The 26,685-nt window shown below is 61.4% G+C and overlaps 1 protein-coding gene across 8 annotated transcripts in view; it reads right to left on the minus strand.

The window, feature by feature from the left end:
- Window positions 1-97: 97 nt before the first annotated feature.
- CTBP2 (C-terminal binding protein 2) overlaps window positions 98-26,685 on the minus strand; it is a 101,257-nt gene continuing 74,669 nt past the window's right edge. For 7 of the 8 annotated variants that reach the window (XM_036335617.1, XM_036335618.1, XM_036335623.1 and 4 more), the window contains 9 exons: window positions 23,732-23,887; window positions 6,334-6,488; window positions 5,998-6,142; window positions 4,972-5,178; window positions 3,875-4,089; window positions 3,504-3,634; window positions 3,001-3,128; window positions 2,503-2,620; window positions 98-1,446 (listed from right to left, as the gene is read on the minus strand). In XM_036335617.1, the coding sequence (XP_036191510.1) occupies window positions 1,266-1,446; window positions 2,503-2,620; window positions 3,001-3,128; window positions 3,504-3,634; window positions 3,875-4,089; window positions 4,972-5,178; window positions 5,998-6,142; window positions 6,334-6,488; window positions 23,732-23,789 (1,338 nt within the window). In that variant the 5' untranslated portion in view covers window positions 23,790-23,887 and the 3' untranslated portion in view covers window positions 98-1,265. Of the gene's footprint in view, window positions 1,447-2,502; window positions 2,621-3,000; window positions 3,129-3,503; window positions 3,635-3,874; window positions 4,090-4,971; window positions 5,179-5,997; window positions 6,143-6,333; window positions 6,489-14,055; window positions 16,046-23,731; window positions 23,888-26,685 lie in introns of those variants that run through there. The other variant, XM_036335624.1, reaches the window with a different exon arrangement.

The following is a 26,685-nucleotide window of genomic DNA, read 5'->3' on the forward strand; positions in this document are numbered from 1 at the left end:
GCGGCCATTGTCAGCCCCTGGAGTCTGGTTGTGCAGGAGGCAGGTTGAAGGTCCTGGGACATCTCAGCAGAGAAAGTGTGCACTGGTGAGATGCACGTGAATTTCAGAACTGAAATTTTTATTTTTATTGAAAACTGCACCGAGCGCTAAATGTCCACCTTTACAATAAACAAATACAGTAACGGTAACTCACACTAAAACAAAACATCTCTGACAGCCATTATTTTTCTGTTTGGGACAGTTTTAAAGGTTTTTGTCACAAAAACAGGAATGTACCTATACAAAGGCTCAAAATAGGCCATCTTTTAAACAAAAAGGCAATGATTCACAAAAGACTATGAATATAACATGTAACTAGTTGATACAAATCTAATAGGATTTGTTAAAATCAGTCACATCTAATAACACACCTGAAGTGTTCTTGTATAAAATATTACGTGAAGAAAAGAAGATTTTATCAATGTCTAAAAAAGTGGGTTTGTTCATAGACAATCTGACAAGTTACCATAAAAAGTGTTTCCTGAGACATAAGGAAATGCAACATTATTCTTCTTGAACCCTTTCAGTTCAAGACTTTCCACTCAATAAAATAGCTGAGGATCTGAACTGAGAAAATATATTTGAGTACAAACAGCTTGTGAAACTTAATACTTTTTTTTTTTTTTTTTTGCATCATTAGAGGGTGTTACTGAACTCACAACTGCTCACCCGTTCAGTATGCAGTTCGGGCGGGAGATTTCTGTCCAGGAGCGACTGTCTTCCATCCGTGCTTGCAGCGAGCTGTCTGACCCAGGCCAGCAGTTTCTCCCGGTTCCGTAGTAACGCGATCTTCCTATTAGCAAAGAGGTGGCCAGCCCCGGGGACCAAGGGAGAGTCGCAGGACGGGGACCGTCTCTGAATAGTTTTTATTTTGACGTTTCGAACTCTTGACGCAACATTCTCTACAGCCAGGTGTCCAGGACCTGCTGTGCCCCAGGGGCTGATAAAGGAAAAAGATCTATTCTTTGTGATTTGATGCACAGATGAAGAACTTAACACACAATAACAGAAGTTGGTCGTAATTAATCACGTCCAGTCATTCTGGGCCCCTCCGTGAGCAGAAGGCATCTTCCGTTTTCCCACGCCGCGGCTTCTCGCTCTTGTCTTCTAACGCTGATGTCAGTGTGCGGAGGCCCAGGACCAGTTAGAGCCGGTCACACTCCCCTCCTCTGGCTCCTCCGTTGTCCACGGTCTCTTGGTCCCAGGTTTCTGACCTTTGTCCTCTGCTACTGCTCGTTGGGGTGCTCTCGACTGTCCCCGTGTTTCGTGGGCTGGTTGGGAGAGGGCGCTTGGGAAGGGTGTGCCACTGTGGGCAGGTTGTGCGTCACGGGGATGCCTCCGGGGATGATCCCTTCCATGGCAGCAGGAAGCCCCCCCGGGGCCACGCCCACGATGCCTGGCGGGTATCTAAGGCGCACAGAGAAGGGCAGGTAAGTCCAGGGCAGGAAATGGTCTTTTATAATCTGTCTGCCTTCCTATCCCCAAAGCAAGGAGGAACCCGTGTGAAAACTAAAACACTGACGTAAGTCACCAACGACAAAGCCTCTTTTCTCTGATCACAACATGGGGCTGCTTCTGTTGCTCTCAGACGATGGGAATACCCCCAGCTCTGCCCGCATGCGGGAACCTGCACAAGATGTGATCCCCAGCAAAGTGGAGGCCTCGCCAACTAGATGTGGCCCTGGCTGCTGGTGTGTGACAGGCAGAGAGCAGGCCTGTGCTGGCAGCACGCGTCGTGTGAGGACACGGAGCACTTAGCCTCCAGCACAGGCGCGGGGTTCACACGCACAGTGAGCCCAGTGTCATACTTGGAGGCAGCCATTTAGAACAGTGGTCGCCAACCCGTGGTCCGTGAGGTCGGAAAGGTTGGCGACGCGGATTTAGAACTGTTCTGTCACCAGCTCCTTTACTCTGGTTTTCCCTGCAGGAGCCGCTCCGCCCCTGGCAGGGCTTTTCAGTGCCGACGCGGGGAGAGTCCGAGGGAGGACGCAGGAGGACTCTGGCACGGGGCCTGTGAGCACTGGAGCTCAGCTGTGCTGGGGGCCAAGGTCTGCGTCAAGGAGGGACGGGGCCAGGGCTGCTTACTCCGCTGCGACCCCCACGCGCAGGGCAGGCCAGGACCGTGTGTCCCATGTCCTCCTGGGGCTAAGGCTGCAGCGCCTCTGTATAGGGGAGAGTCTGGGAAGCCCCTGCCTGTGTCTGTGCACTGACTTCAGTCTCTGTGGACCCCCCTCTCCCTGGTCTTTGGCCAGAAAAGCGAAGTCACTAACAGGCTCAGTCCTTCCGCCGGAAACCTGGCTGTGAAGGGGCTTCGGAATAAAGGGGGCTCCCTGTGCAGTGCTCAGACCCCGAGGCCTGGGAGGAGTGGGGGGCAGAGGGTGGGATTCCCCCGAGGGAGGAGGAGGAGCTCCTGCAGCCCAGGTGGGGTGCGCTGCCCGTGTCGCGTCCCTCCCGCAGCCTCACCTGTAAGTGGCACCATTGAGCTCTGGGTGAATTGCTTGCTGGTCTATTACTGACCAAGGAGCCGTTGTAACAAAGAGTTCCTTGTTCACACAGTTCCTTAAGCTTTCGGGGATGCGACCTGGAACGAGACGGTTACATGCTTCCTGAGGGGCATCGGGATTTAATATCAGACTCAGTAGCGGCTCCGGGGAAGAGCCTGTGTGGTTTGTGCTGACAGATCTGACAGCGAATCTACTCCAGGGGAGGGAGCCTCTGGGGCCCTGAGCTCTCCAGCCCGGCGGCAGCCAGGACAGAGAGGAGGCCTGCTCCCTGGGGGAGGGCCCCGTCCGGGGTGCACTGGCTACGGTGGCCTGAGAGGGATCGGTTTCCTCTGAGTTCGTTGGGGACATGCACAACCCACTCAAAACTCAACCAGCCTGAAAGCTGATGTCTGCCCACAGCAGACCCCATGACCCCTCTTCTCTGCGCATGTGACGGGATGAGCGGGCGCCGGCTCACCTGTGATTGCGCGGCGGATCTCCGTGGCGGCGGCCTCCCGCATCTCCAGTGAGGCCTGTTCACTGTACCAGGCCGTGTGGGGCGTGCAGATGAGATTCGGCGCATCTTTCAAGGGCCCCTGAGCAAAGCTGGAGGAAGGTACAGAGCATGGCCCTGAGGTGCTGGCCGCACACCCCTGGGGGGGGGAGGGGCAGGGAGGCTGGCACGGCTGCGCTGTGACCCCAGGGGCAGGAGCGGCCAGGGACGCACAGAAGGACCCCTGAGGCCCGGAGGTCGGCCTGTGAGCTGCGTCTGCAGACCAAGCAAACCACCCATTTCCCTGCCTCGTCCTTAGCTGATTCCCTTTGGGGACCTTCTGGCGCCTTTCCAGTCTGTGAGGACGCACTACAGCCCTCGAAGGCGCCTGTAAAGGGCGTCTGCTTTCCTACCCGGGGCCTGTCTTCTGGGAAAGTGCCCCCAAGTGTGGCGCCAGGTGGACTCAGAGCTCAGGCGGCCAGACCCACCTGAAAGGCTCCGACTCATGCACGTCGAGGGCTGCTCCTCGTATCCTGCCTTCCTTGAGGGCCTGGGCCAAGGCCTTCTCATCCACCAGCCCGCCGCGGGCCGCGTTCACCAGGAAGGCCCCCTGCCTCATCTGTGGGGCAGGAAGAGCGTTAGCGCGGGCGGAGGCAGCAGGAGGCGGAGCGTGGAGCCTCATGTCCGCTTCTGCTGACCCTGGAGGGACTCGAGCGGGAAGCCTGGCTCTGTCTGTCGTGTTGGAGGCTGCCCCACCCCACGGGGGCCTCACTGCTGTGCCTCGGGGACTTCCCTGCTCCGGGGGCCCATGGCCCTGCCCTCCCCTTTGGCTGCGACGAGCCGGGCCAGGCGCCCGCACCTGCTTGATGGTGAAGTCGTTGACGAGGTGGTGGTTGTGCTCGTTGAGGTTGCAGTGCAGGGACACGCAGTCGCTCTGATACAGCAGGTCCTGCAGGGTGTAGACCCTCTGCACGCCCAGGGACCGCTCGATCCCGTCCTGCAAGTAGGGGTCGTAGAAGATGACGCTGAAGCCAAAGGCCTTGGCTCGAACGGCGACCGCCTGCCCCGTGCGACCTGCGCAGAGAGAGAGCGTCCAGGTGAGCGAGGCTGGCCCCTCCTGAAAGCACGGGCCTGGCCTCCATGTACGGAAAGGTTTTCAGGAAAGGGATGGCAAAGGCGCAGCCAAAGAGCGACCCCCGGCACGGACTCGGACGCTGTGCTGGCCAGGACCTGCCGAGGCCCCATCGAGGCCAAGAGCCAGGCAGCTCTCCTAAGAGCCACTTGCAGCGCACTGGACCTGGCGCGCCAGCAGAGGGCGCCGCAGCTCAGCCACCTGCCTCCCAGGCTAGGGGGCCTGTCCACTCTGAGTGGTCACACCAGACCCAGAGCTGAAAGGTGTGCAGGCGGCTCCTCCCTCACTCAGCTGTCCCCTAGGTCACCCCCGAGGCCTGGCCCTCAGTGACCAGGAAACAGCCCGAGGGAAGACTGCCTGCAGCCGGAGCCTTCTGTAGCCAGGCCTCGAAGGCGCTCACCCGCTCGCGTGCGTCACTCCCTCCCAGCTGACAGACCAGGGGCCAGGCAGAGGGCAAGTCACCCCTCAAGGTCACGGAGCCCCTCCCAAATGCCCCGTGGGGCCCTACTTGAGCTGTGTGGCCATGAGCCAAGCTCTCCCTGGGCCAGCAGCTGTGTCGCCCTGGACAACCGCTGACCCGGCAACAGCTCTCCAAGCTGGTGGCCTGACCACCTTCTGACTCGGAGGCCTCCCGGCCCCGGGCTCCACTCAGCCAGCAGACCTTGTTCGAGCCCCACTGAGCACCTCTGCCCACAGGGCAACTGGCAGGCACAGCACCTTCCTGCTGCCCAGCCCCTGAGAATGCCCCACCCCCTGGGGACAGCAAACTCCAGTCACAGGACCGCAGGGACCCTCACCTCCCAGGAAAGGGCAGCTGCACGTACCAAAGCCGATGAGGCCCAGCGTCTCCCCGCGGATGCGGGCTGCTCCCGAGGCGACCTCCCGGATCTGCTCCACGCTCTGCACCCGCGTGCCTTCCCGCAGCGCCTGGTACAGCCACGTGTTCCTCCGGTACAGGTTGAGGATGTGGCAGAGGGTGGAGTCGGCTGTTTCCTCCACGGCTGCTGACGGGATGTTGCACACTGCGATCCCTGAAAGGAGGCGGGGCCGTGGGTGAGCACACTCCCCCCCCCCCCCCCCGCCCCCGCTGCCCCCATCAGAGGTGGGAGACGGGCGGGGCCAGGGCTGGGGGCGCAGAGGCCAGTGAAGCAGCTTCTGAGGGCACAGCTGCCCGGGCAGCATGGAGGCCTCGCTCACAGGCCCTCTCAGTGCCACATTGGGGACCACAGGCAGGACCCCCAGGGCTGGGGCCAGGCTTCTCAAGCTGAGGGCGGGGGCAGTGCCAGGGCAGCCATGGCTGAAGGGGTAGGACAGTGGACCATTCTACCACCCAGGAGGGCAGGCAGCTCAGTGCCAGGCACCAATGAGAACACGGGACAGAGGTCACCGAGACCTAGGCTGACCGGCCCTGCCTCGTGGCCTCCTCAGAGGGGCCGAGCGCCGAGAGCGGCCGGACGAGAAGGCAGGGCCCACTGCCGCCTGGGGCCATGGGCCGCTGTCCTGCGGGGGCTGCCCAAGGGCAGTGGGAAGGTTGTGCTGCAGCTCAGCCCCACCCAGGGATGGGCTGCTCCCTGGGGGGGGTGAGAGAACCAGGACCTGCTCAGCCTTCTCATCCCAACTCTGGAATGTAACTCCTGCCCGGCGCCCGCAGGGAGCAGCCCGAGACCAAGGGCACCTCTGGCATCACTGGGACCACCCGCCGATGGCCACGCCCCTTCCTCCGGAAATGCCAGTCCTCACCACCCTCTGCAGGGGGAACTTTCCAGGTTGTTTCCAAAGGCCAGAGCCCCACACAGCAGCTGCTGCCCTGGGTTCAGCGCTGACCCAGCCAGCCCTCTGGCTGCACTCACCCAGCTCGCCGGCCGCCTTGATGTCGACATTGTCGTAGCCGCTCCCTATCCGCACGATCACCCTCAGCGCCTTGAACTTCTCCAGGTCCTCCCGGGTGAGGGTGATGGTGTGGTACATCATGGCGCCCACGGCTTCGTTCAGCACCTGCCGGGGGAGCAGAGCTGCAGGCCCATGTCCCCAGCGCCCAGCAGGGGGAGCACAAGGTCTGGGGACAGCTCCCCCAGAGGAGGGGCCTGCTGGGGACTCTGACCACACGGGGGTGGGGGGGGGGGGGAGAGGAGGTGGGCGGCGAGAGGGACCAGCCAGGGAGACCGAGGGTGGACCCGGGGACCCACCTTCTCGTGGATCTCCTGCGTGGACTGCGCGTCACAGAAGGCCACGGTGGCCAGGTCCTTCAGGATGGGCATCTCCACGGTGCAGTCACGGCCGTCCAGCAGCGCCACTAGGGGCCGGGGGTGCAGGGGGCCGTTCATGATCTGGGGGCGGATACCTGCGAGGAACGGCAGGGCGTGGTGGGCAGACGAAGTGGCCCGTCCCACTCCATGGGCAACGTGGTGAGTGCCCGGCGCCTCCACCCCATCCCCAGCCTGTGGGGTCTGCAGGGCTCCCACCGCCACCACAGCCACCTCCGTGGCCCTAACCCTTCCCCTGGGCTGACCGCGTGAAGCCCTGGCCCGAGGACCACAGGTCACTGCAGAGCCCACGGGTGGTGCAGGGAGGCTGAGGAGACTGGGCTTCAACTGGAGCAGAATGTGGCCTCCTGGGCCCATCGGGGTGGGTCCAGACTGGAACCTGGGCCTGTGACCACCTCACACTGAGCTGGCAGGAGCCACCATTGCCTGGTGGAACTCGGGCCGAGGAACCTGGTCAAGGCCACGCACATCTCCGTGGCCCCGCCTCGCACCCACCGGGCTCATCACCACACGCTAAGAAGCTAGGCCCTGAGGTGCCCACACGTCAGGCACAGTGGCCTCTGCCCGGGACAGAGCCCCAGGCACAGGGGCAGCCTGTGGACAGCGGCTGAATCTGGAGCAGAGAGAAGGCCTTTGTCCTGGCCTCCGAGGAAGGGGTGGGGAGGGGCCGGGGCACTGCACCTCTGGGCGGCTCTCAAGCAGTCACGGTCCCTCCCAGCCCGGGAGCAGCAGGTGAACACCAACCGCCTCCCAGGACCTGGATGCCGAAAGCGACGCCTCAGTGAGGCTGGGCCCCCACACGCCTGCACTGGGCAGGACGGGACTCCCACTGCCTCTCCCCCCAGCTGGCCCGTCCCACGAGAGGCCCAGGTGCTGTCTTCGGACAGGCCCTGAGACCCCAGCCCGGCCGGAGGGAAGAGAGGAGCCATTAGTTTACGTGGAGCCGCCGTCTCGCTTCCTTCACCACCCCTGTAGCAGGCGAGGGCACTGAGGCAGAGGGTCAGGACCCCGCTGGAGGGGCCTCGTCTGCCGTGGAAATGGTGAGACGACCGTTCCCTCCCCTGGGGCAGGCAGCCCTGGGCCTCGGGGCGCCGAGCTCACGTGCCCCATGGAGTCCCTCCCAGGGTGGGGAGCACCCGGACTGGATTCCCACAGGAAGGAGGGTCGATGGGACAAGCTCTGCAGAGTTCACGGTCATGATAAGAAACCCACGTGAATGAAAAAGCAACCCCCAGGAAGAGGTCGGTGGCACCAGGCAGGCCTCCGAGAGGCTGGGGCTGTCACCACGAGCTGTCCATCCAGCATCAGTGCGTCACCTCGTTACCCGGGAAACAAACGCCAGGTTGACTAGCAATCACCTCCCTCTCCGACTTGGATCCCCTCTTTGGTGAAACTCGGCTGGGCCCTCACCAGGCTGGGCCAGCAGAAGGCAGCGGCCCTGGGCCCAGCCCGAGCCCTGGACGGGGCTGCACGGCTGAGCGTGTGCTGCTCTGAGGGCGGGGCTGGGTTGGCGCTGAGGGGACAGCTGGGTGGGTGGAGTGAGGTGTCCTGCGCGAGGACGGGGAGCCCTGGGGAGGGCTGCTGAGGACCCCAGCACGGAGGTGACTGAGGAAGCGTCGCTGGGCCACTGCCCGGGTCCGCTTCTCTGAGGAAGGTGTGGGCTCCCCAGACCCGGGAGGGTCCCTCCACCTGCCCCCTGGCGTCGAGCACGGCTCCGCGGAGGTGCAGCAGCCGGAGGCAGAGGGCCCAGGAGACCCTGAGCACCGGGAGGCGAGGCTGCAAACGGGCTCTGCCTCGCCTGGTCCCCAACATGCTCAGCTCTGACTACCGGACGACTCAGTGCCCCGGGCGATCCGACACCTCGTGCGCCCAGGTCTGTACACATGACAACAGCGAGCGAGACGGCGGGAAATGGCCGCAGCTCGGGCTGGACCGCAGGGTGGGTGCCCGCTTTCTCTCTCGCGGGGGATTTGGGGGAAACGCCAGGGCACATGTTTAATGAGTCACCAAAGTGAGGTTTGTAATGAAAAGCGAGGCTACCAATTCCCAGATGCTGCTCCACCCGAAGCCCCAGGCCTAACGCGAGTCCTAGTGTCACTCTCACCCCCGTTCACAGCCAGGGAGGCGGAGCTCCGGGTGGCCACGCGCTGCGCCAAGGGGCACGGAGGAGTAGCGACACCCCCAGGGCCAGTGACACCCACTGATGAGGGTCAGAGGGTCGCGGTGGCCCTCTAGTCAAGCTGACTGCTCCCTCCGCCAGCACAGGAAGGCCAGCAGGACGCCCTGGCTGGGACTGTGGGGTGGACAGAAGCCAGGTGCCCCGTCCTGCCGAGGCCTCGGCACCAGGCACTGCCCGCACCTTCTCTAGGGACGCTGGTCCGACCCGCCGCGGAGTCGCACCTGCACTGCCCTCGTCCGCGGGCTCCACAGCGAGTTGCAGGCAGCCTGGCTCCAGGTCAGGGCTCCCTGGGCTGGGAACACACCCCTGCCCCGCACATGCCCATCCAGCCTTCCGGGGAGCGGGCCTCACGGGCCTCTGAGCGCCCAGGGCATGGGCTGCTGGGGAGACCCACCGGGCAGGTTAAGCTGCCGTCAGCTGGAGGCTGGGCCGGGAGATGGCCACCGGGAAGGCCCTGGGGGGTCGATCCGCTTCTTAAAGAAAACAAGGGTCTCAGGTAACAGGTGGACGGAACCGGCCAGGCAGGAAGCAGAAGCCTAGACTTGTGGGAACCACTGACCCAGTTCAGCAAAACGCAGGACTTCTGCGCCTCCAGGAATTACAAACACCTGCGCCCCTGGTCCCGGAGCAACCCCGGGAACTGTCCCCGCCCCGAGCTCGCAGGAAAGGGACAGGAACTTCTTTCCCAGCACAACTTCCAACAAAACCGGGAACCGGCCGCCACTGCTCCATCGTTCCGTGGCCTCACACTGGCCCCCGGCTGACGGGCGTCCCGGGGCCCTCCTGCTGGGTGAGCCTCCCAGTGGCTCCTGGTGTGGAGGGTCTGGCCTCTCCCCACCCTCAGTCCCAGGGAGCCCCTGAGGCCCTTTGCTCCCCGCAGGGCCGGCTGACCAGCACCCACTCAGACCCAGAGAGGACGGTTGGGAGTGACCACAGGGACACCGTCCACAGCAGAGCAGCCCAGGACGCGAGGCTCTGCATCTGGTTTTGGTAAAATGCTACTTCCCCAAAGGCCAGGCCCGCCGTGGGTGGGTGGGGGTGGGGGGACATGGCCGAGGAGCAGCTGGTCCCAGGAGTGGGGTCCCACAACTCCACCCTGAGGAGATGGGCGAGCGGCATCTTACCAGGAAGCCCGGGCTGGGCCACGCCCTGTGCACCTCCTTTTACCCCTCCTTTTACCAAAGGGCTCAGGCGCAGACTCGGCACTGCAGGGAGCACCCCGGGCTCTGGCGGCGCCTCCAGGCGTGGGGAGGAGCCACAGGACAGTGTCCCTCCAAACCGAGCCTCTCACCAGCGCCAGGCACTCCGGCCGGACCCCGATGCCGTGTGCACGCGCTCTGCTCCGGTCCTGCCCCCTTGTGGGGACCCCAGGACTGGCTGCTGGGGTTCCTTTTGTGTTTTTCTCAAATTCTAAAAACGTGCCATGGCATCAACACGGGATGCCTGAGAGAAATGAAATAGACTAGAAAGGAATGATGGGGGGCGGGCGCGGGGGGCACCGCTTGCCCACTGCCAGCCAAGTGCTCTCGGCTCCTGGGGCTGATGGGACTACAGGAACCCAGGACCCCCAGTCAACCCACCCAACGCCACACCAAGCCTCGCCTCCCCCGACCCCCAAAGTGAGCGTTTGGAGGGTCCTCGCATCCGGGGCTTTGGCTCAATCTAGGAGGATTGGGGGTGAACTTTTGGGTTCAGCAGGGCCAGGGAAGAGCCCCTAACAGACTAAGGCACCCCCACTCTTCCAAAGAGGACACCCCCATTCCTTCCAAAGCATAGCAAGCAGCTGCAGCCAGCAGGGGCGGCCGCCACCCGAGTCCAGGCCTGCCCACCCGTGCGGAGCCCTCCTGGGCTGCGTCCCCAGGACCAGGGGCACCAAGGCCGGGCGCCCCGAGGAGTGCACAGGAAGCCCCTCCCGGAGGCCGCCTGGGCCCAGTGCCAGGAAGCAAACCCCTGCTGCTGCCACGCGGCCGCGAGGACCAGGCGGAGTTCGCGGCGTTTGGGGCCTTTCTCGTGTGGCCCTGAAACCAAGAAGGAAGGCACCTCAGGACCCGGGCGGGCGGGCTGGAGCCAAGGCGCGGCCTGTCCCCCGCACAACAGCTGCTCAGACGTCCCCTCCCTGTTCTCTCCTCTTTAACTTCTTAGAATCCAGAGAGGCCTACAGCGCAGGCCCAGGAGAAAGCAGACCCACCACGACCTTCTGTTCCTTCCGGGGCTCCTGGCAGCACAGCCCCCGGGGAAGAACCGGCCGCTCACCTCTCCAGACAGAGTCCCTTCAACGGCCAGAACCCCGCTTCCCCTTGCACTGGGGTCCCCTTGGCAGCTTTAGGATTCTTGCCTCACGGGCTTGGGGACCTGAGAGTCTCCTGTCAGTACGGGTAGCTTTCCTCTTTTAAAGACGGTCTGCCTGCTTTAGAAGGCGGGCTGTCCCCCATCCCAAAGCCAGCCCCAAGGAACCAGCCCCAAGAACAAAGGGCAAAGCCAAGGTCAGCTCCGAGGTCAGCCCGGAAGCAGCCAAGTGCCAAGTCTTCTGGGCTCGATGGCGGAGACAGTCATGCTCCCCGGGAACAGGAGTCAGCCGTGGCCACCGGGGAGAATGAGAGCAACCCGTGAGCTCCCGGAGCGGGCAGGACCCTGGGGGGGCGGGGGGGGGGGGGCAGGGGCGGCCACAGCCAGGCCTCAGCTGCGGAGCTGAGGCCCTGAGGACAAGGAACCAAAGAGCTCCGTCTGAGGCCAACAGGCTCAGGGGCCACGGAAGCAGCGGAGGCCTGATGTCACTGATGCGGACGGAAAGGCTGGGCTGCGGGCGCCCCAGAAACAGCCCTGGAGTGCAATGAGGACGGGACACTTCGCCAGAGCGAGGAGGGTCCCTCCGGTTCCAGGGGCTGGCATGTCCCGACCTGGAAGTCAATGTCACCCCCAAGTAGACACCTGGGAGGGGGTGCCCAGCGAGGGCAGCGCAGCGGCGCCCACCCCAGGGGCCTCAGGCAGCACCCCCCGTGACTGGATGGGGTCCAAGCTGCACCTCATGAAGCCAGCGGCACCCAGAGAAGCGGCGGGGAGGGAAGGGGTGCTGAGGGAGTGGGCCCGTGCTCTGCTGTATTTTGGGGCAAAAACATGAAAACGGCTGCAGCACTGCTGTTTACATGCTGCGCCTGCCACCTCGTCACAGGGAGGCCCGGCGCCTGCAAACCCTCAGCCTGGGTCCACACCATGCGATCGGGGGAGGGGCATCGCTGGTGACAGCTGCTGCTGGAAGGTTCTGTGCTGTGCCAGTCACCAGGTCAGCATGTGGGGACAGCAGAGCCACCAGCTGTCACTCACATGGCCCCCTCGCCGCCAGGTCCCGGACTAGCAAACAGGAGCCCGTTATTTCTCCCAAGAAAGCCGACCAGAAAGAAGCAAGTTCAGGGCAAACTAACACCTGAAAACATCCAAAGTGTGAGAGAATACAACCAGGTGGTACCCCAGCCCCACCCCCGCACACACAGGTGTCCCCGCCCCCGCAGCACCCCTGCCCGCCCCCTCCAGATAAGAAGGAAAAGGGGAGCCGGATGGAGACCAAGATGAAGTGGAGACCGAGATGAAGCATTCCTCATGTGGCCGTGACCCCAGCCATGACCCCAGCGGCTGAGGCAGCCACGTCTAGATTTGAAGATCACCGCCTCCCGTCCCGCTCTGGGCCTCCCAGTCCGCTCAGCTGGCGTGAGCGAGGTGGGGCTGCTTCGTGAGGTCCAGTGTCTGGCCCTGAGGCCTGGGTGCTGCTCTTCAGTGCAAATGCCGTCCTCTCGGGGCAAAGGGACCCGCCAGGAGCGCGACAGATTCCAACAAACCCCAACCTGGCTGCTGATCCTACACCTGCAAAATGCCTCGTGCACAGGTCAGCTCCCGGGGAGGCCGGGGGAGGGCCATGTCTACATGCGGCAGGGAAGGCTGGCGGCCAGGGCTCCAGGACAGGCCATTTGACAGAGACATTTATTTCCTGGCCGACTTCCGACTCCCCTGGCCTGCTGCCAGGCGGCAGAAACAATCAATATCCCTCGGTCCGCAAACAGTGCGCTAACCATCACACCAAACAACTCAAATGAAGAACACCCCAAACAAAGGGACGAGTGTCAGAGGCAGAGAAATTAACAGGAAAAGGAGACAATCAGGCAGCGAGGCGGGTCCTCCGGCAGCAAACCCTTCCCAGGACGTCAAGGAGGAGATAATCTTTCTGTGATTATGACCAAACCCTCCCGTTGCTTAGCAACACATAATTAAGGAATATGTTTTCAGATCCGCTGTGCAAGCCCAGCCATTATCAGATGGAATTACTGGAGCAACAAATGTCATCGCCATGCAAATCAGTTGGTTGCAAAGAAAGAATGCGTGACCGGAGGGAGGAAGCGGGGCCTCGGAAAATGACCTGACTTTCCTCCTGCCCGCATTGATTTATTCTTTCAACAAAAGGCAAGTAAACTGTCTGTTTAGACTTAAAAAAAAATCCATACGTGAGACAAACACCAGAATCTGCAGCGAGAGACACAGGAAACGCCAGCCGGGCCCTGTCTCCCCAGCAGGCGTTTCAGTGGTCAGTGGCCAACATGCCCGCAGCCACTCCCGGGAGAGGAGCCTGACGCAGCGGCTCAGGGTCACGAGAAGGCGCCTGGGACCCACCGCTGTCTAAGGCGCATTTTCATGACACTGTCTTCACCTCATAATAGTTATTCTGAAAAAATAAACTCACTTAAACTGGATTCCATTTTTAAAAATTATGTTGGGGAGGCAAGAGAGGAAAACAAATTTACAGCTGAAACTGTCGGTAATGTTCGGAGTTAAAATAAAAACTCTGGCATCCCCCTGGAAGCTTACCCACAATGCCCCGGGAAACAACCCAATGACTGTTGGCTCACATCTGGATGAGAAGAGAACCACGGGGGGTCGTGGTCCCAACGAAGACACAGCCCCCACCGGAAGCAGAAACCCGTGGCACCTCCAGTGCCAGCCTCTCGGCTTCTCAAACAGGGAACTGAGGGCTGCACCCCTGGCTTGGTTTCTGCCCCTGACCAGGGCAGGCCTCCGAGGTGCGTTTCCCATGGTGCCGCAAGTCCTGGCCAAGTGAGTGACGTGGTCTGTGGGGTGCTGGGCAGCACCCCGCCTTCTCCAGAGCCCCCCATAGGAGCTGGCAGTAGGTCTGTTACGAATGATTTCTGAGTTTCTCCCAGACACGGCCACGTTTCAGCCCATAAAGGAAACCCACAGATCAACCTGAGCTCGATTGCAGGGTGGAAGGCAATGGGCCCGCGGGCGCCCAGGTCAACCAGCCAGGCTGGGCGCTGGCTGCGGTGCCGTGTGTGTGTGCGTGTGTGTGGTCTCTCGAGCTAAGCCTGAGAGCAAAACATGCCTGGACCCACTGTCGACCTCTGCCCTCCTGTCCCCTGCGGGTCCCTAGGAGGGAGGGTTGGGAGGGAGGAGGAGGGCATTACTTGGTTCTGGAGCAAGCATGGTGGACACGATGATGGGGGCCCCCGTCCGCCGGGCCACCTTCTGGTAGGGCGAGTGAGGCATGTGGAGGCTTGGACTGGCTGGCGACAGGGTGGACGGCTCTCCGGCGACCCCGGGCTTCCGCAGGAGCTGGGCGCCGCTGTGGGGGCTGGGCAGGGGCGCCGCGCGCAGGCTCCGCTCCCGCTTCAGCAGCTCCATGGGCACCGTGTACGCTGTGGAGTAGGCTGTCCTGGGGCCTGGGTTCGTCAAGGCCACCCCTGCCTGTGGGGGGTACGTGGGGCCCAGCCGTGCTGTCAGGGCACAGGGGGTGGGGGAGCTGTACCCAGAGTTGGAGGGGAAGTGGGGGGTGTGGGCACCCACCCCAGCAGAATAGGGAGCTGTCTCCAGGAGGTGCTGGGAGGGCGCGCTGGAGGGGCGGCGCGCTGGGTCCCCGCAGGGGGCCGCCGCCTGCAGGGGACCCACCGGCTGGGGCTGCAGGGAGGACGGGTCCCCGTGGAGCTCGCTGCGGTGGCTGAAGCTGCTGGAGCGTGTGCGGGGCGCGGGGCCCCCTGGACCCTGTCTTCGCAGCTGCATCTCGGTCCGGCAGTTGCTGGCCAGGCGGCTCAGGACGCGGGCCTGGCCCAGGTTGGGGGCGACGCACTTGATGTCGGCCTCCTCCAGCGTGGCCAGCACGGCCGGGCAGTCGAAGCCCTGCTGAAGCAGCGCCCCCAGCGTGGCCTCCGCCACCCCCTCGGCCCGCAGCAGCGCCAGGAACTCGGGCTGCGCGCTCCTCCGGCCCGCAGGCCCCGGGAAGGGCAGGTCGGCTTCACTGCTCTCATAAGCCAGCGTGGAGGAGACGCTCTCCTGTCCGTAGCCTCGGTTTAGGGGGCCTGGGGCCACCCCCGGGCCCCCTTCAGAGGCGGAGGCCCCAGTGGGGTCCACGACCAGGCATGTGGGGGCGGCCTGCCTGGTGGGGGCCGGGTCCACAGGCCTCTCGCCGATGTCATGGTAGCCCTGGCCGGCGGAGTAGGCGGGCGCCTCCGCCCCATACCTGCTGTGGGCCAGCTCCCCGGCGTAGCGCGTGGGCGAGGGGGCCCTGCTCTGCGCCCGCTGCCCCAGCGCCATCATTTTACCTGCGGGGTCCCGGTACAGGGAAGACGCGTCCTGGGGGGCCGGGCCCCGGCCGTGCACGTGCTCCCATGTCACCCTGCTGCCAAGCACACCGTAGCCGGGCAGCGAGCGGCCAACCCCGGGATCCCGGTGGTGGCGCGGCTCCCTAGGCCCCTGAGCGGCTCCGGGCGGGTCGCCGTAGTAGTCCCGGGGCAGCAGGGCGCCGCGCGCAGACATCACCGCCTGCCTGCTGTCGTAGAAGGTGAAGTCGGGCACGGAGCTCTTCCTGCCAGCCACCGCGCTGTAGAAGGCCTCCCGGCAGAGGTCGGGCGCGGCCTCATACCAGGGCCCCTCTCTGCCCCCGTCCGTCAGCGAGCCGCTCCGGCCCGGGGCCTCGGCCACCTCCCAGGGGCTCTCGCACCAGCCGGCGGCATCCCAGCTCTGCGACCGCCCGATCCCGACAGGCCTGCTGGGCACCGGCATGGGCGGAGGGCGGCCCGGCAGGGGGGGTCTCTGCACAAACCTTCAGTGACACACATCAAACCGACTGGCTGTGTCCGAGCCCCTCGAGCTGGCGGAGGCACCCAGGCGGGTGTCCTGTTGCAAAGGACAGCCTGAATTATTAATCCTCAGAACCCGAGAGGACAGGCAGCAGCGTGGCGACCGCCTGCCTCCGGAGGGCGGGGGTCAGGGCTTCTCCGTCCACAGCCCGCCCTGCGCGCACATGGCCCTGCTGCTCAGCGAGCGGATTAGGAGCTAAATAAACCCTAAGCTTCTGTCCCATGTGACATCCAGACTGTGGAGCCGCCGGCTGCAGGCCTCCGACCCGCATGGGAATGACTTCCACACCGGGGCTCCGGCTTACCTCCCTCGGCCTCGCCAGGGTACTTTCTGGATGAGCACCTCCCCCTCCCAAAGGGGCCCACCCCATCCCTGCCTCCGATCCCCTAACAGTGACAGAAGGAAAGTAGGAAAAGACGGCTTTAATGTCGGTCCAATCTTAATCCACCCCGATGAAATGTTAATCCATTGCGCACGGCTAAGAACAGCTTAAATGTGAACGGGCAGGCAGGCAGGATAAAAAGGCCCAGGTCTCCTGCAGTTTTAGGGCAGGAGGCGCCCTGAGAATGGCCAGGCTGCAGCCGATGCCTCGCCAACACGGAAAGCTGGCCCCGAGGTGCTTCCTTGGTGACGAACCCATTGAGTCCCAGAGCCCTTCCTGCCCCGGACGGAAAACCACCTCAGCACAGCCACTGGGCGCTGCCTGGACTGTCTCCTTTAAGACGGCGGCAGAGGCCAAGGACTAGCTTCGGCCGCTATGTAGCAAAACCAGAACGCTTTTTAAAAAATATTTTTATTGATATCAGAGAGGAAGGGAGCCTGCCACCCAGGCCTGTGCCCCGACCAGAAAGGAACCGTGACCTCCTGGTTCAGAGGTCAACGTTCAACCACTGAGCCACACTGGCGAGCCACACACAAAAAGCACAACACAAAAAAACTTTGATGTGAGAAACACTGCAGATTTACTGTGGCGGAAGAAAGGGGTACAGACCCATTTCCAGGAACTGGAGGTGCATGGTAATGGGAACAGTGTTGAAGGGCAGCACCCTGCCCGCCTCCCAGTGCGTTCAGTGTGCGTGCAGCTGTGGGACAAGTTCTGTTTATCAACACTATTCCCCAAAAGCCAGGGCTCTGGGACCACCGACCGACGGTTGAGGAATGGGCCCAAGTCCTGTGTGGGGAAGCAGCCCGGGGACCCCAGTCTGTATTTGAACGTTGTGGCCCCTATTTCTGACCCCCCAAGTGCCAGCAAGGCCTCAAGGTAGCTGAGAAAACACCCTCACAGAGACCCCAACCCTCTCCCAACACCCTCCCCCGCCGAGGCCGCGGAAGAGAGGTAAGCACGGGGCACAGACACGCTGGGTTCCGGGCCCAGAAGCAGCCCGCGGGCACCAGCCCTAACCCTGCTGCTGGCCCGCAAGCCCGGCTAAACGGCCCGGCCATCCTCGAGACCATGTTTACACGTCTCACCAACAGCCCCGGATGTGTTCACTTAGAAGATACATCACAAAAGGCAGGCAAACGTAACAGAACCCCAACTGAATGGGAACAGCACTATCTGGTTACAGCAGATCTCCCTGGCACCGCTGGGCGTCTGGGGCCCTGAGGTGGGCAGGCCCAGCCTCCGGGCTTCTGTCTCCTGGGCCTGGTTCACAGGCTTCTCCCTCCCTGGTAACCCTTCCAGAAGGAACACGAACAAGGCGGGTCCACGTGGAGACGAGCCTGGTGCATCGCTCAGGACACGCCTTTGCCCGAGAAACACTGCCCCGAGAGCCTCGAGCAGCCAGCCCCCATCTCCTCCCGCCCCCAGGATCGGACCTCTACGGCATTTAGGCCCCCGGGGGGGAGTCCGCCGCCACCCTCCCCTGCCGGAGCACCCGGCTGCGGGCGGGACACACAGGAGCAGCCCCAGCCCTTCGGAGTGACCACAGGGCAGGGCATCTTTGACACCAAGCCTTTCCCGGGGGGATTTAATGTTAAGGTTTCAACACCTGCTGGATGTCGAGGGACCAGGCCCTGTTGTAAGTGTTCTGTTCCCGAAGGACGCGACAGGCAGCTGTGATTCCGTCACACCCGAGACGCTGGGGACGGAGGAGGAGCTGGGACCTGCCCAGAGCTCAGGACCCAGGCCCAGCTCCAAAGCCAGCACTCGCTTCCAGAATTCCGAGCCGACTGGGGTTACCTTGCTGGGAAAGGAGAATCTCTGCCACTTTTTAAAAATGTCAAAACCCATAAATATCATTGACCACGTCACTGATAAAATTAACTACTTGAGTATCAGAAAGTAACTGCTCAGAGACGACTGCTCCAACCCCTCAAAATGGGGTGCCGGGGGCTCCTGCCAGGCCAGGCCCAGCCTTCAGCCAACACGTGGCAGCTGCCTCAGCCTCAGTGTTAGCGCTCATGCCATTTCCATTCTTCGTGTAATAAACACCCCCGACAGCAGGTGGCGATCATGCCCCCACTCGGGCAGACAGGTCCCTTCTGAGATGTGACCAGTGAGAACGTCTCCTGGTGGCTCCCCAGCCTCAGCGGAGAGTGTGCCCCCAGTGCTCGGAGGCAAAGCAGGACAGGCTCTGGGCCGCCCGGAGCGGGGGCTGGGCCAGGGCAGCAGACCAGCTTCGGGAAGCCCGGGTTCCGGACCCATCCCAACCCGTCCCTGCCTGGCAGCCGCCCAAGCTCCCTCGGCCTGGGCCCCAGTCCCGCCGAGATGATGACGGGCCTCCCCGTGTTGGGTGAAAACCCCTGGACCGGGCCCACGCTGCTCAGCACCGCCAGGCCTGTGAGACTGAGGGTTTGGGGAAGAACTGCTTTTCTGAAAACCTCGTGTTGACTACATCCAGCACGACGGGCCAGTTTCCGAAAGGAACGAGTCTCACAGACTTCACTTCTGCTTCTGCCAGGACGCCCACTACAGAAAGCGGCATCGCGCACAGAGCCACTTCCCAAAACTGAGACAGACGCGGCCACATTCGCTTGCAGACAAGCCCCAGAGAAAGCTGCCCACCCCCAATCGCCCGAATGGCGACCTCGGGTTAGAAGCAAGACCTGCAACCAACCCTCAGTTCCCTGCGGTGGGTCTTGCGGTCCCAGGAGAGCCGGGAACTCAGGGAGGGGAGACCCTGAGCCCGCCCTCCGGAGCTCAGTCCTAGGGAAGCCGCCGCGAGCGCGCCAGCGGCCAGAGGACGGAAACCCCTCGGATGGAAAGCAGGAGGGCAGGTCTGGGGTCAGAGCCTCACTCCTTTTCTTAAAAAAAAAAAAAAAAGATGAGCCGATGGTGAAACAGGCGAACCTGAACCTGAAGGCTGGACTCACGTGGCGGCCACTGGCCTCACTGTCCGTCCCCGACGCTGAGTGGTGTCTCCTTCTCAGGGGACAGCCGAGACCACCTTTGGGGGTCGTGCGGCCAGCCCTCCACTTCCTGGTCCTGCTCCTCCAGGCCTGGGGCCACGAGGCCAGGAGGCATGGCGCTGAGAGTGAAGGCGGGAAGAAACCGGGGCACCTCCCTGCGCCCGTGGAACGTGGGGTGCAGCGCCCACCCACTCGGCCTCCCGCAGGCGGTGGCTCCAGCGGACGGCGCTGAGGTTAGAGGGCAACACGGTTCCGGGAGTCCCACTTCCCACTTTTCGCCCAGTCCACACGGCTGGTTTGTTCCTGGCAAGTGTCTCGGAGCTTATGTTTAAAAACAGCTCTGCCCTGAAATTGTTTGTTCCTTCTGTCCCTGCAGCGCGCCCAGTAGTCACTCACGTGAAACCTGCACAGGAGGTGGGCACCCTTCCGGGTACCTGGAAGCAGCAGGCGCGGGCAGGTGGCAGGGGTGCGAGCAACGGGAAAGTCAGGAGAAGGGAGGAGGCACCAAGAATTCCCCGTCACCGCGCCAGGGTGCCGCAGTCATTCCTGCCCACAGGGGTCCGGCTCAGACCGCCCACCTGCAGGAGGCCTCCTCTAGCCACCCCGTCACTTGGCCCCCGGTCCACGAAGCCGGCCACGGGTCATGGTGACACCACCGTGCAGACAGCGCAAGGGTCCGAGCGCACAGCCAGCAGGTGGGCTGCACAGACCTCTGATCGCTGAGGGAGGGCTGACTGCCCACCCCCTTGGAAGAATCAGCTGCACCTGGCCCAGGCACGAAGGGGAGAGAAGGGCCTCTTGGCACACACCTCTCTCCCGCGATCGAGCCACACAGCAAGAGGAACAGAAGTGCAGAGACCACCAGCGGGAGCCATGGATGTGCAGAAGGCGCACCCTTCGCCCCCTCCCTGCAGCTTCCCAGCCCCGCTGGTGCGGAGCCAGTCCCTGCCTGGGCCTGGCAGGGGAGCTCGGGTCCCAGAGCCGCCGAGTCCCCTATGGGACTCGAGAGCGGGGCTCTGTGGGCAACAGTCCCCCCACATTTGGGACCCACAGCAAAGAGCGGAATCCGGCCAGAAGCAGGAGTCTCATTTCTCTGCGCCTCACTCCCAGGGTCTAAAAGGGAGGAGAGGCCGGCAGCAGTCTTGGGGTTCTAGCTACAGTCACCCCAAACATCGGTTATCAGGTTGAGCTGTGGGATGTGCCCCTGCCCAGGGACCTCCATATTGTGGGGGTGCTGTGCTGTCTGCAGGTCCACAGAGGCTGCACTGCCCTCGGGGCTCCTGTGATGAAGGGGGCCTGGCCCGGAGACGGGAACTGGCTCCTGGGAGGGAGGTATGAGGCCAGAAGGCGGACACTGTCCCTCAGAGGCGCAGTGACGAGCCAGGCGCACCGAGAGCACAGAGGCTGGGGACCAGCCAGGCAGCGGGAGGTTTGCTCCCAGACACTCCCAGGCAGGGACGGGGCGCTGCCAACCTGGGCACAGGGGATCCCTGCTGGGTGGTGGGGCGAGAGCAGCAGCGGCAGCACAAAACCAAGACCGCGTCATCCCTCCCCGGCCCTCAGAGTGGACGTGGGGGTGTGGACACGGGCGGTGTAGACACACTGCTCTTAGAATTGGCGAGTTTAAATAACCCTGCCAAGTGCAGTCAGAGCCCAACAGCGCATCGACAAGAGTGGGGAGAAGCCTGAGTCTGCATTTCACAGACGCTAAGCAACAGAACGAATAAAACAACCTGATTCTCTCCTGCAGAAAGCAAGGGCCTGCACCTCCAAACTGACCTTACAGCCAAGAGCGGTGGCCAGGTGGCCAGGCGAGGCCCACAGTCCCCTCCTCGCAGGTGACTCCGTGATGCTGCACCTTGACCGCCCCGTCCTTTGCTGATGTCCATCTCTGACTAAGGGCTCGGTTCCAGCACGTTCACCTACATTGTCTAGCTGACTGTTGTATGTTTACAAAGCTAAGGTAATCATCACTAATCACGTAATTACTGGAAATGTGGATAATTGCCTGATCCAAACATACAATTATAATGTACAGCAACATTTATGAATCCCATTTTAAATATCCACATTTTGGAACTATTTGGAGATATTTATTACAAATGATTGTGGACTATAGACAGCCAGCTTCAACACTGTTTCTTTTTTAAAATATCCTCACCCAAGATATTTTTCCCATTGGTTTTTAGAGAGAGTGGAAGGGAGGGAGAGAATGGGGGGGGGGGGCGGGGGGAGAGATTGATTGATTGATTGATTGATTGATGTGGGAGAGATACACCAATTGGTTGCTTCCCACATGTGCCCAGAACGGGGATCAAACCTGCAGCTCAGGTGCATGCCCTGGACGGGAATCGAACCCGAGACCCTTTGGTGCTCAGGCCGACCTGCGCCGCTACAGCAGTGACAGATTAAAACCCTGACTGTCGCAGCCCGTCCATCATGCCAGCAAACACCCAGAGGGAAACCAGGCCTCGGTTACACATCCCAAAGGAGCCGCCTCTGGTCCTGAGCAGGCAGCTGCAGGCCCTGCTCCAAGTCACGCAGGACGGCTTGGTATTAGCATCACGATAAAGCAGAGAATTAATGATACACATGCAAACAGGAGCGCTGCTTAAAGCAATTGCATCAGGCCTTCAAGTCACCGGGCAAGACCACTATTCCAGCTGGTTTGGATGGAGGCCCCAGACCAGCCGGAGGAGCAAGTGGTACTCTGCCCTGTGCATGACCTCGAGCCCCAGCATCACGTGTGAAGGCGCCTTCACCTGGGACAGATGCTCCATCGGCCTATCCAGGCAAGGAGCCCACGGAGACGTTCTGCAGCAGCTGGTACCTCACTAAACAAATGTTTGGGACCACAATTTAGAAGCTACAGTGAGTGAGAGAATTCTGGGGTGTCTACCTGAGGGTGTGCTGTGGCGAAATTTCAGAATGTGTTACTGCTACTGTCTCAGGGCCATGTTCACGATGCAGGTGAGACCGACACCTGTTATAAGAAACGGGCAGGAGGCTGGCGACCCGCGCTGGGAGAGAGGCTCAGAAAGATGGTCAGCGGCTGCCCGCGCCGGCGCCCTTCAGTCCCGTTCTCCGCTCTGATCGCACCCTAGACAACGACGGGGCTTGCGGCTGTGGGACCAGCCAGACATCCCTGACACCCACCTTGGAACCGAAACCTGGAGCTTTCTGGAACTGGAACAAGACCTAAATGGCAGCTCCTTTCCACAGAAGGTCAACAGCATTTAAAAATCCCTCCCTAATCAGGTGAACCTCGGTTATGGGATGTTGTACAAACCAACTGGCCCAAGGGTTTGCATGATGTCAGTGCTTTTAAAGGTCAGAGGCCCTGGAATGATGGGAGATTACGGAGACCCAAGAGCCTGGAGGACTAAGCGCACTGTTCCTTGGCGGGTGTCACACAGGCACACGGAGCGGCTGAAGCAGGTGGGGAGGAAGTCTCTGGATCAGAGGATGTTGGCACGAGGCCCAGTTCCCTGGGCTGACTGGTGCAGTGTCTACGCAGGAAAGGATGCTAAAAAGAGATCCATGCCCTGGGCTTCAGAGCGAACTGCTGCTCTCACAGCTCCGCTCCGGGGGTCTGGAAAAGCCCACCCACTCCCTCTCACACATGGTATTTCCAGCTACGTCTCTACAGAAAGAAGCAGACAGCGAGTTATCCAGTGGGATACACAGCGGAAGGGACATCACTGTCCACTGGACCGCCTATCCATCTGTGAGCTTGAACATTTTTAAATGCTGATTTTTTAAAAAATGCATAAACCCCAACCTCGGCACCCTGCGGAACCCCAGTCGTGCTCTTACATTCTGGGGTCTCTCAGGGCTCCGCCACTCGGCAGAACGCGGCTCTGATGCCTCCATCCCCCGTGGCTGGGACCACGTCCACTCAGAGAGCAGTTCTATACGGACAACTGGTGGTGGGAGACGTGCTCCTGTCCGAGTGAGCGGGCTCCCACCATCGCCTGTGACCAGCCCTGGGCGAAGTCACCAGGAAGCACGCGGAGCTGAGCCACACCGAGCGGGCCCGGTGCCCGTGGTGGCACACGGCTGCTCTCGATTCCCCGCCCCTCCCTAATGAGGAGAGGGCGCTGCTTCGGCAACGTTGTTGAGTGCTGTCGCCAGGTTTCCATTAGACTTTAATCATGTTTGTTTTCCTTTCATGACTAAAGCACTCCCAGGCATCCTCAGAGACGCAGGGATGCGCACACAAGGGCAGCACTGGTTCCCTTAGGATCAATGTGTAATCCATCCTTGCAAACATCTTAATTCGAAACAGAGCAAGTCCGGAAACTTCAGGAAGTAAAAAAGATGGTCCTAATATACTGTGTCTTTCATATGCAAATGATCTTAGGTAAGTGGAAAAAAATGGACCTTGAGGCCTACTTCCTCCCCAGCTTCCTCCTGGCCCACCCAACCGGAAGCCAGGCCTCAACCTCTCTATGCAAAGGTCAGGCCTGCTGACCACAAGGCCAAGGCCAGAGGTGCCTGATGGTGAGAGGTGCTAGGGTCCAGGGGCCTTGGCCGGAGTGCGGGGGTGCAGGAACCAGTTCCCGACAAGTGGGAGGTGAGACAGGTGGCCTGGCCACGACCGAGGGCAGGACTGCGCGACTTCGGCTGAAAACCGCCCATCACGCTGGCTCTTACCTTCACAAATTCTGTCCAATCGCTGGCGCTTGACTTTGTGCTTATCCACAAGGGCCATTCTTTATCGAACTTTGCAACTCTGATTCAAAAGGCAAAGCGGTCCTCTAAGACTTAGGGGACTGGCAGGAGGCTGCGGGCATGACGCCGCTATGAACCCTGAAACAAGGAGAAAAGAGGCCTTACTCTCCGGACACCCGGGGCACAGGGCGACAGGTCAGTCAGGACGGCTGCTCCTCTCTAAGGGGACCTGCCGCCTGGCGCTCGCCCTCCGCCCTCACGGCAGAAGGGCTGCTCCGGGCCAGGGCCCATCTCCGGCCTGTGGCAGGAAGCACCAAACAGGCTCAGGCTAGAGCCCTCTGTCCCCACAGCTAGCCGATGGCATCGGGTCTCTTGCTTTTAACTTCAGGGAAGCGGAGTAATTTGTACTCAATGCCAAAGACCAAGGGACAGACCTTTGGACGTGTCCTGTGCATCTGTGACCCCAAGGGCAGAGCCGCAGCGGGTGGCACAGGCCCCGGGAGCACCTGGGAAACAGGTCCCAGGTTCACTGGCACTGAATGCTGGCACCCACCTGCGACTACATGAGAGGCTCAAGGCCGTCTGCCAGGTGGTTCACAGGACCTTCCCATCAGGGGTCAGCTGCTGCTGCGGACCACATGAGCCCTTGGCGCCACGGCAGGAGAACGGACAGAAAGGCCCACACTCCTCCCCAGCGGGCACAGTGCCATCTCCCAAGCCTTCCTTGCATGTGGAGGGGGCCACCGAGCCATCCATAAGGGTAGCGTCCAGGTAGAAGGGCTGGGATGTGGGAGCCTCCGAAGGGAACCCACATGGCACCGAGGATGAGGAGGGAGTCTGTGGCCTCTCGCTCTGGGAGGCTCCAACCCTCACTTCCTGCTCATCCACGGACCAGCCGAGAGCATACTGTTACCTGCACCCCAGTGTCCCAGCTCTGAACTCGCTGCTGCAGCCGTAGCTGGACAATAACCACACAGAGAAAAAGGTGTCCCAGCTACCCAGCCAAGGAGGGACTGGAGACAAAAGCGAGGCCCAGGGTCAATAGTGGGGACTATCGTGTTCAGTGGTCAGTTATGCAAAACGCGGAGTTCCTCTATCCCAGGTCAGCATGCCGGTGTGACTGTGCAAAGGCAGGTGGCTTATGGCCCATGGTGGTTAATGGCTAATTTCCCAGCAACGAGACTGAAAAAGCACCCCAAAGATTTATGGCAATAATTATGTGGTGTTTTCTTTAAAGAGCTGGGGAAAGGCACAATTTCTGATCCCATAAATAATTAATGCAACATTAATCCAAGAGATACCCAAACTCTTCCCAAACCAGGGGAGCCCTCACACCAGGAACGGCCGAGCTGGGTTAGTGAGATGAAGGAAGGCAGCCCTAACGCAGCGGAAGACCTGGGTGGATGACGACTTGGTGGGCGTATCCTTTAAATTGCTTTGCTTTGCTGCACTTATTGAAGGTCCATCATGCGAAAGGGGGGGGGGGGGGATGGACATCACAGAGGATAGGACCCCAGTGTGCCCGGGGGCACTCAGCCTGCCCAGAGCTTGGGTCCCGGACGCTGTGGTGAAGCCAGAGCCCGGGCGCGAACCCGCAGAGGGTGAGAGGGGCGCTGGTTCCTATTTGTGAAGCGCCTCAGAGGTGAGGACCGACAGCATCACCGTCTGAGCAAGAGCCCACACCCTCCTCCAATCCCCTGGGTGAGGCATAATCAGCCTTTTTGCTTCCTTTGAATTTTAATCTGTATAATTAGATGGCTTCCTGAAAAAATGATAAGCAGAACCTCAATTATGCAATCAAAGGGAAGACCAGGCATCAGCTTATACAAATCATCTGTGTCCTATTATTTAAAAAGTTTTTTAAAAAGCAAGTGACTTCTGTGGCCGGCGTTTTGGAGGGTGGGGAGGGGAGGTCCTGTGGCCGGCTCTCCTGCGGCTCCTCCAGCTGCGGTGCCCGCCCTGTCCCAGTGGCCACGCAGACAGCGAGTCTGGATGTGTGAGGTCTGGACTTGGTGGCAGTAACCTCTGATTCGTGTCGCTTCGATCCCCTTCCTGCAGTATTTCTTTTGAAGCAAGAATGTATGAAGTGTGACATCCGTCTCCTGAAGGAGCCAGCTACTGCAAGGACTCAATTACCACAGCCCTCCGCGGAGCTCAGCTGGGAGCAGTGGTGTCCGCGCCGAGGCCAGCACCCTGTCACCCGCGCTGGCCCTGGGCTCCCTCGGCAGTGCCTGCTGTGAGAGCCAACCTCCACCTTTCCTTTCTGCTGGTCCACATGCTTAAGCCAGAACTTCCTGCCACTGAATTGATCCCCCGACCATCACCTGACATGATGCAGTCGCCGTGGAACAGGTAAACAAAGGCCATGCAGGGAAGAGGGGGGCCGTGCTGTGGGGATAAGCAGGCCCCTTTCTGGAGGAGAGGGATCACATGACCTGCATCCCAGAGTGGCTGTGAGGGTCAGATAAGAACAAACACGTGTGCAAGGGAGGACATGCCACCCCACCAGGTGCCACATGGGCACGTGGGTTTACTCTGAGCTGAAGGCAACCGAGACCCAGCAATCCTCCCACTAACCTGGCCTGAAAACAAGACCTCTCCCTGCGCTGCCTGAGAGAATCTAATGACCCAGCCTCCAGCCCCAGCCGCCCGCCCCGCCCTGCGCCTCAGCTCAGGACGGCACAGGAGCCTCCACTGCCGGGCTTGCCCCTGGCTCTTATCTTTATGGGGCGCCTTTCCCCGGTGACTGTCTTCTGTCCACTTGACTATGAAGACCAGCCAAGAACTCAGGAGGAAGGAAGGAGAGCCTCTTCTCCCCAACGCAGAGGCATCTGGTGGGAAGCAACAGACCCCCAAGGACCGCTCGCGCCTTCCTTGGGAAGACACCCCTTTGGACACAGGCCCAGGCGCAGACTGCCCCCCACCCCCCGCCCCTG

The sequence above is a fragment of the Myotis myotis genome, unplaced genomic scaffold (genome assembly GCF_014108235.1).
Source record: "Myotis myotis isolate mMyoMyo1 unplaced genomic scaffold, mMyoMyo1.p scaffold_m19_p_15, whole genome shotgun sequence".
Classification (NCBI taxonomy): Eukaryota; Metazoa; Chordata; class Mammalia; order Chiroptera; family Vespertilionidae; genus Myotis; species Myotis myotis.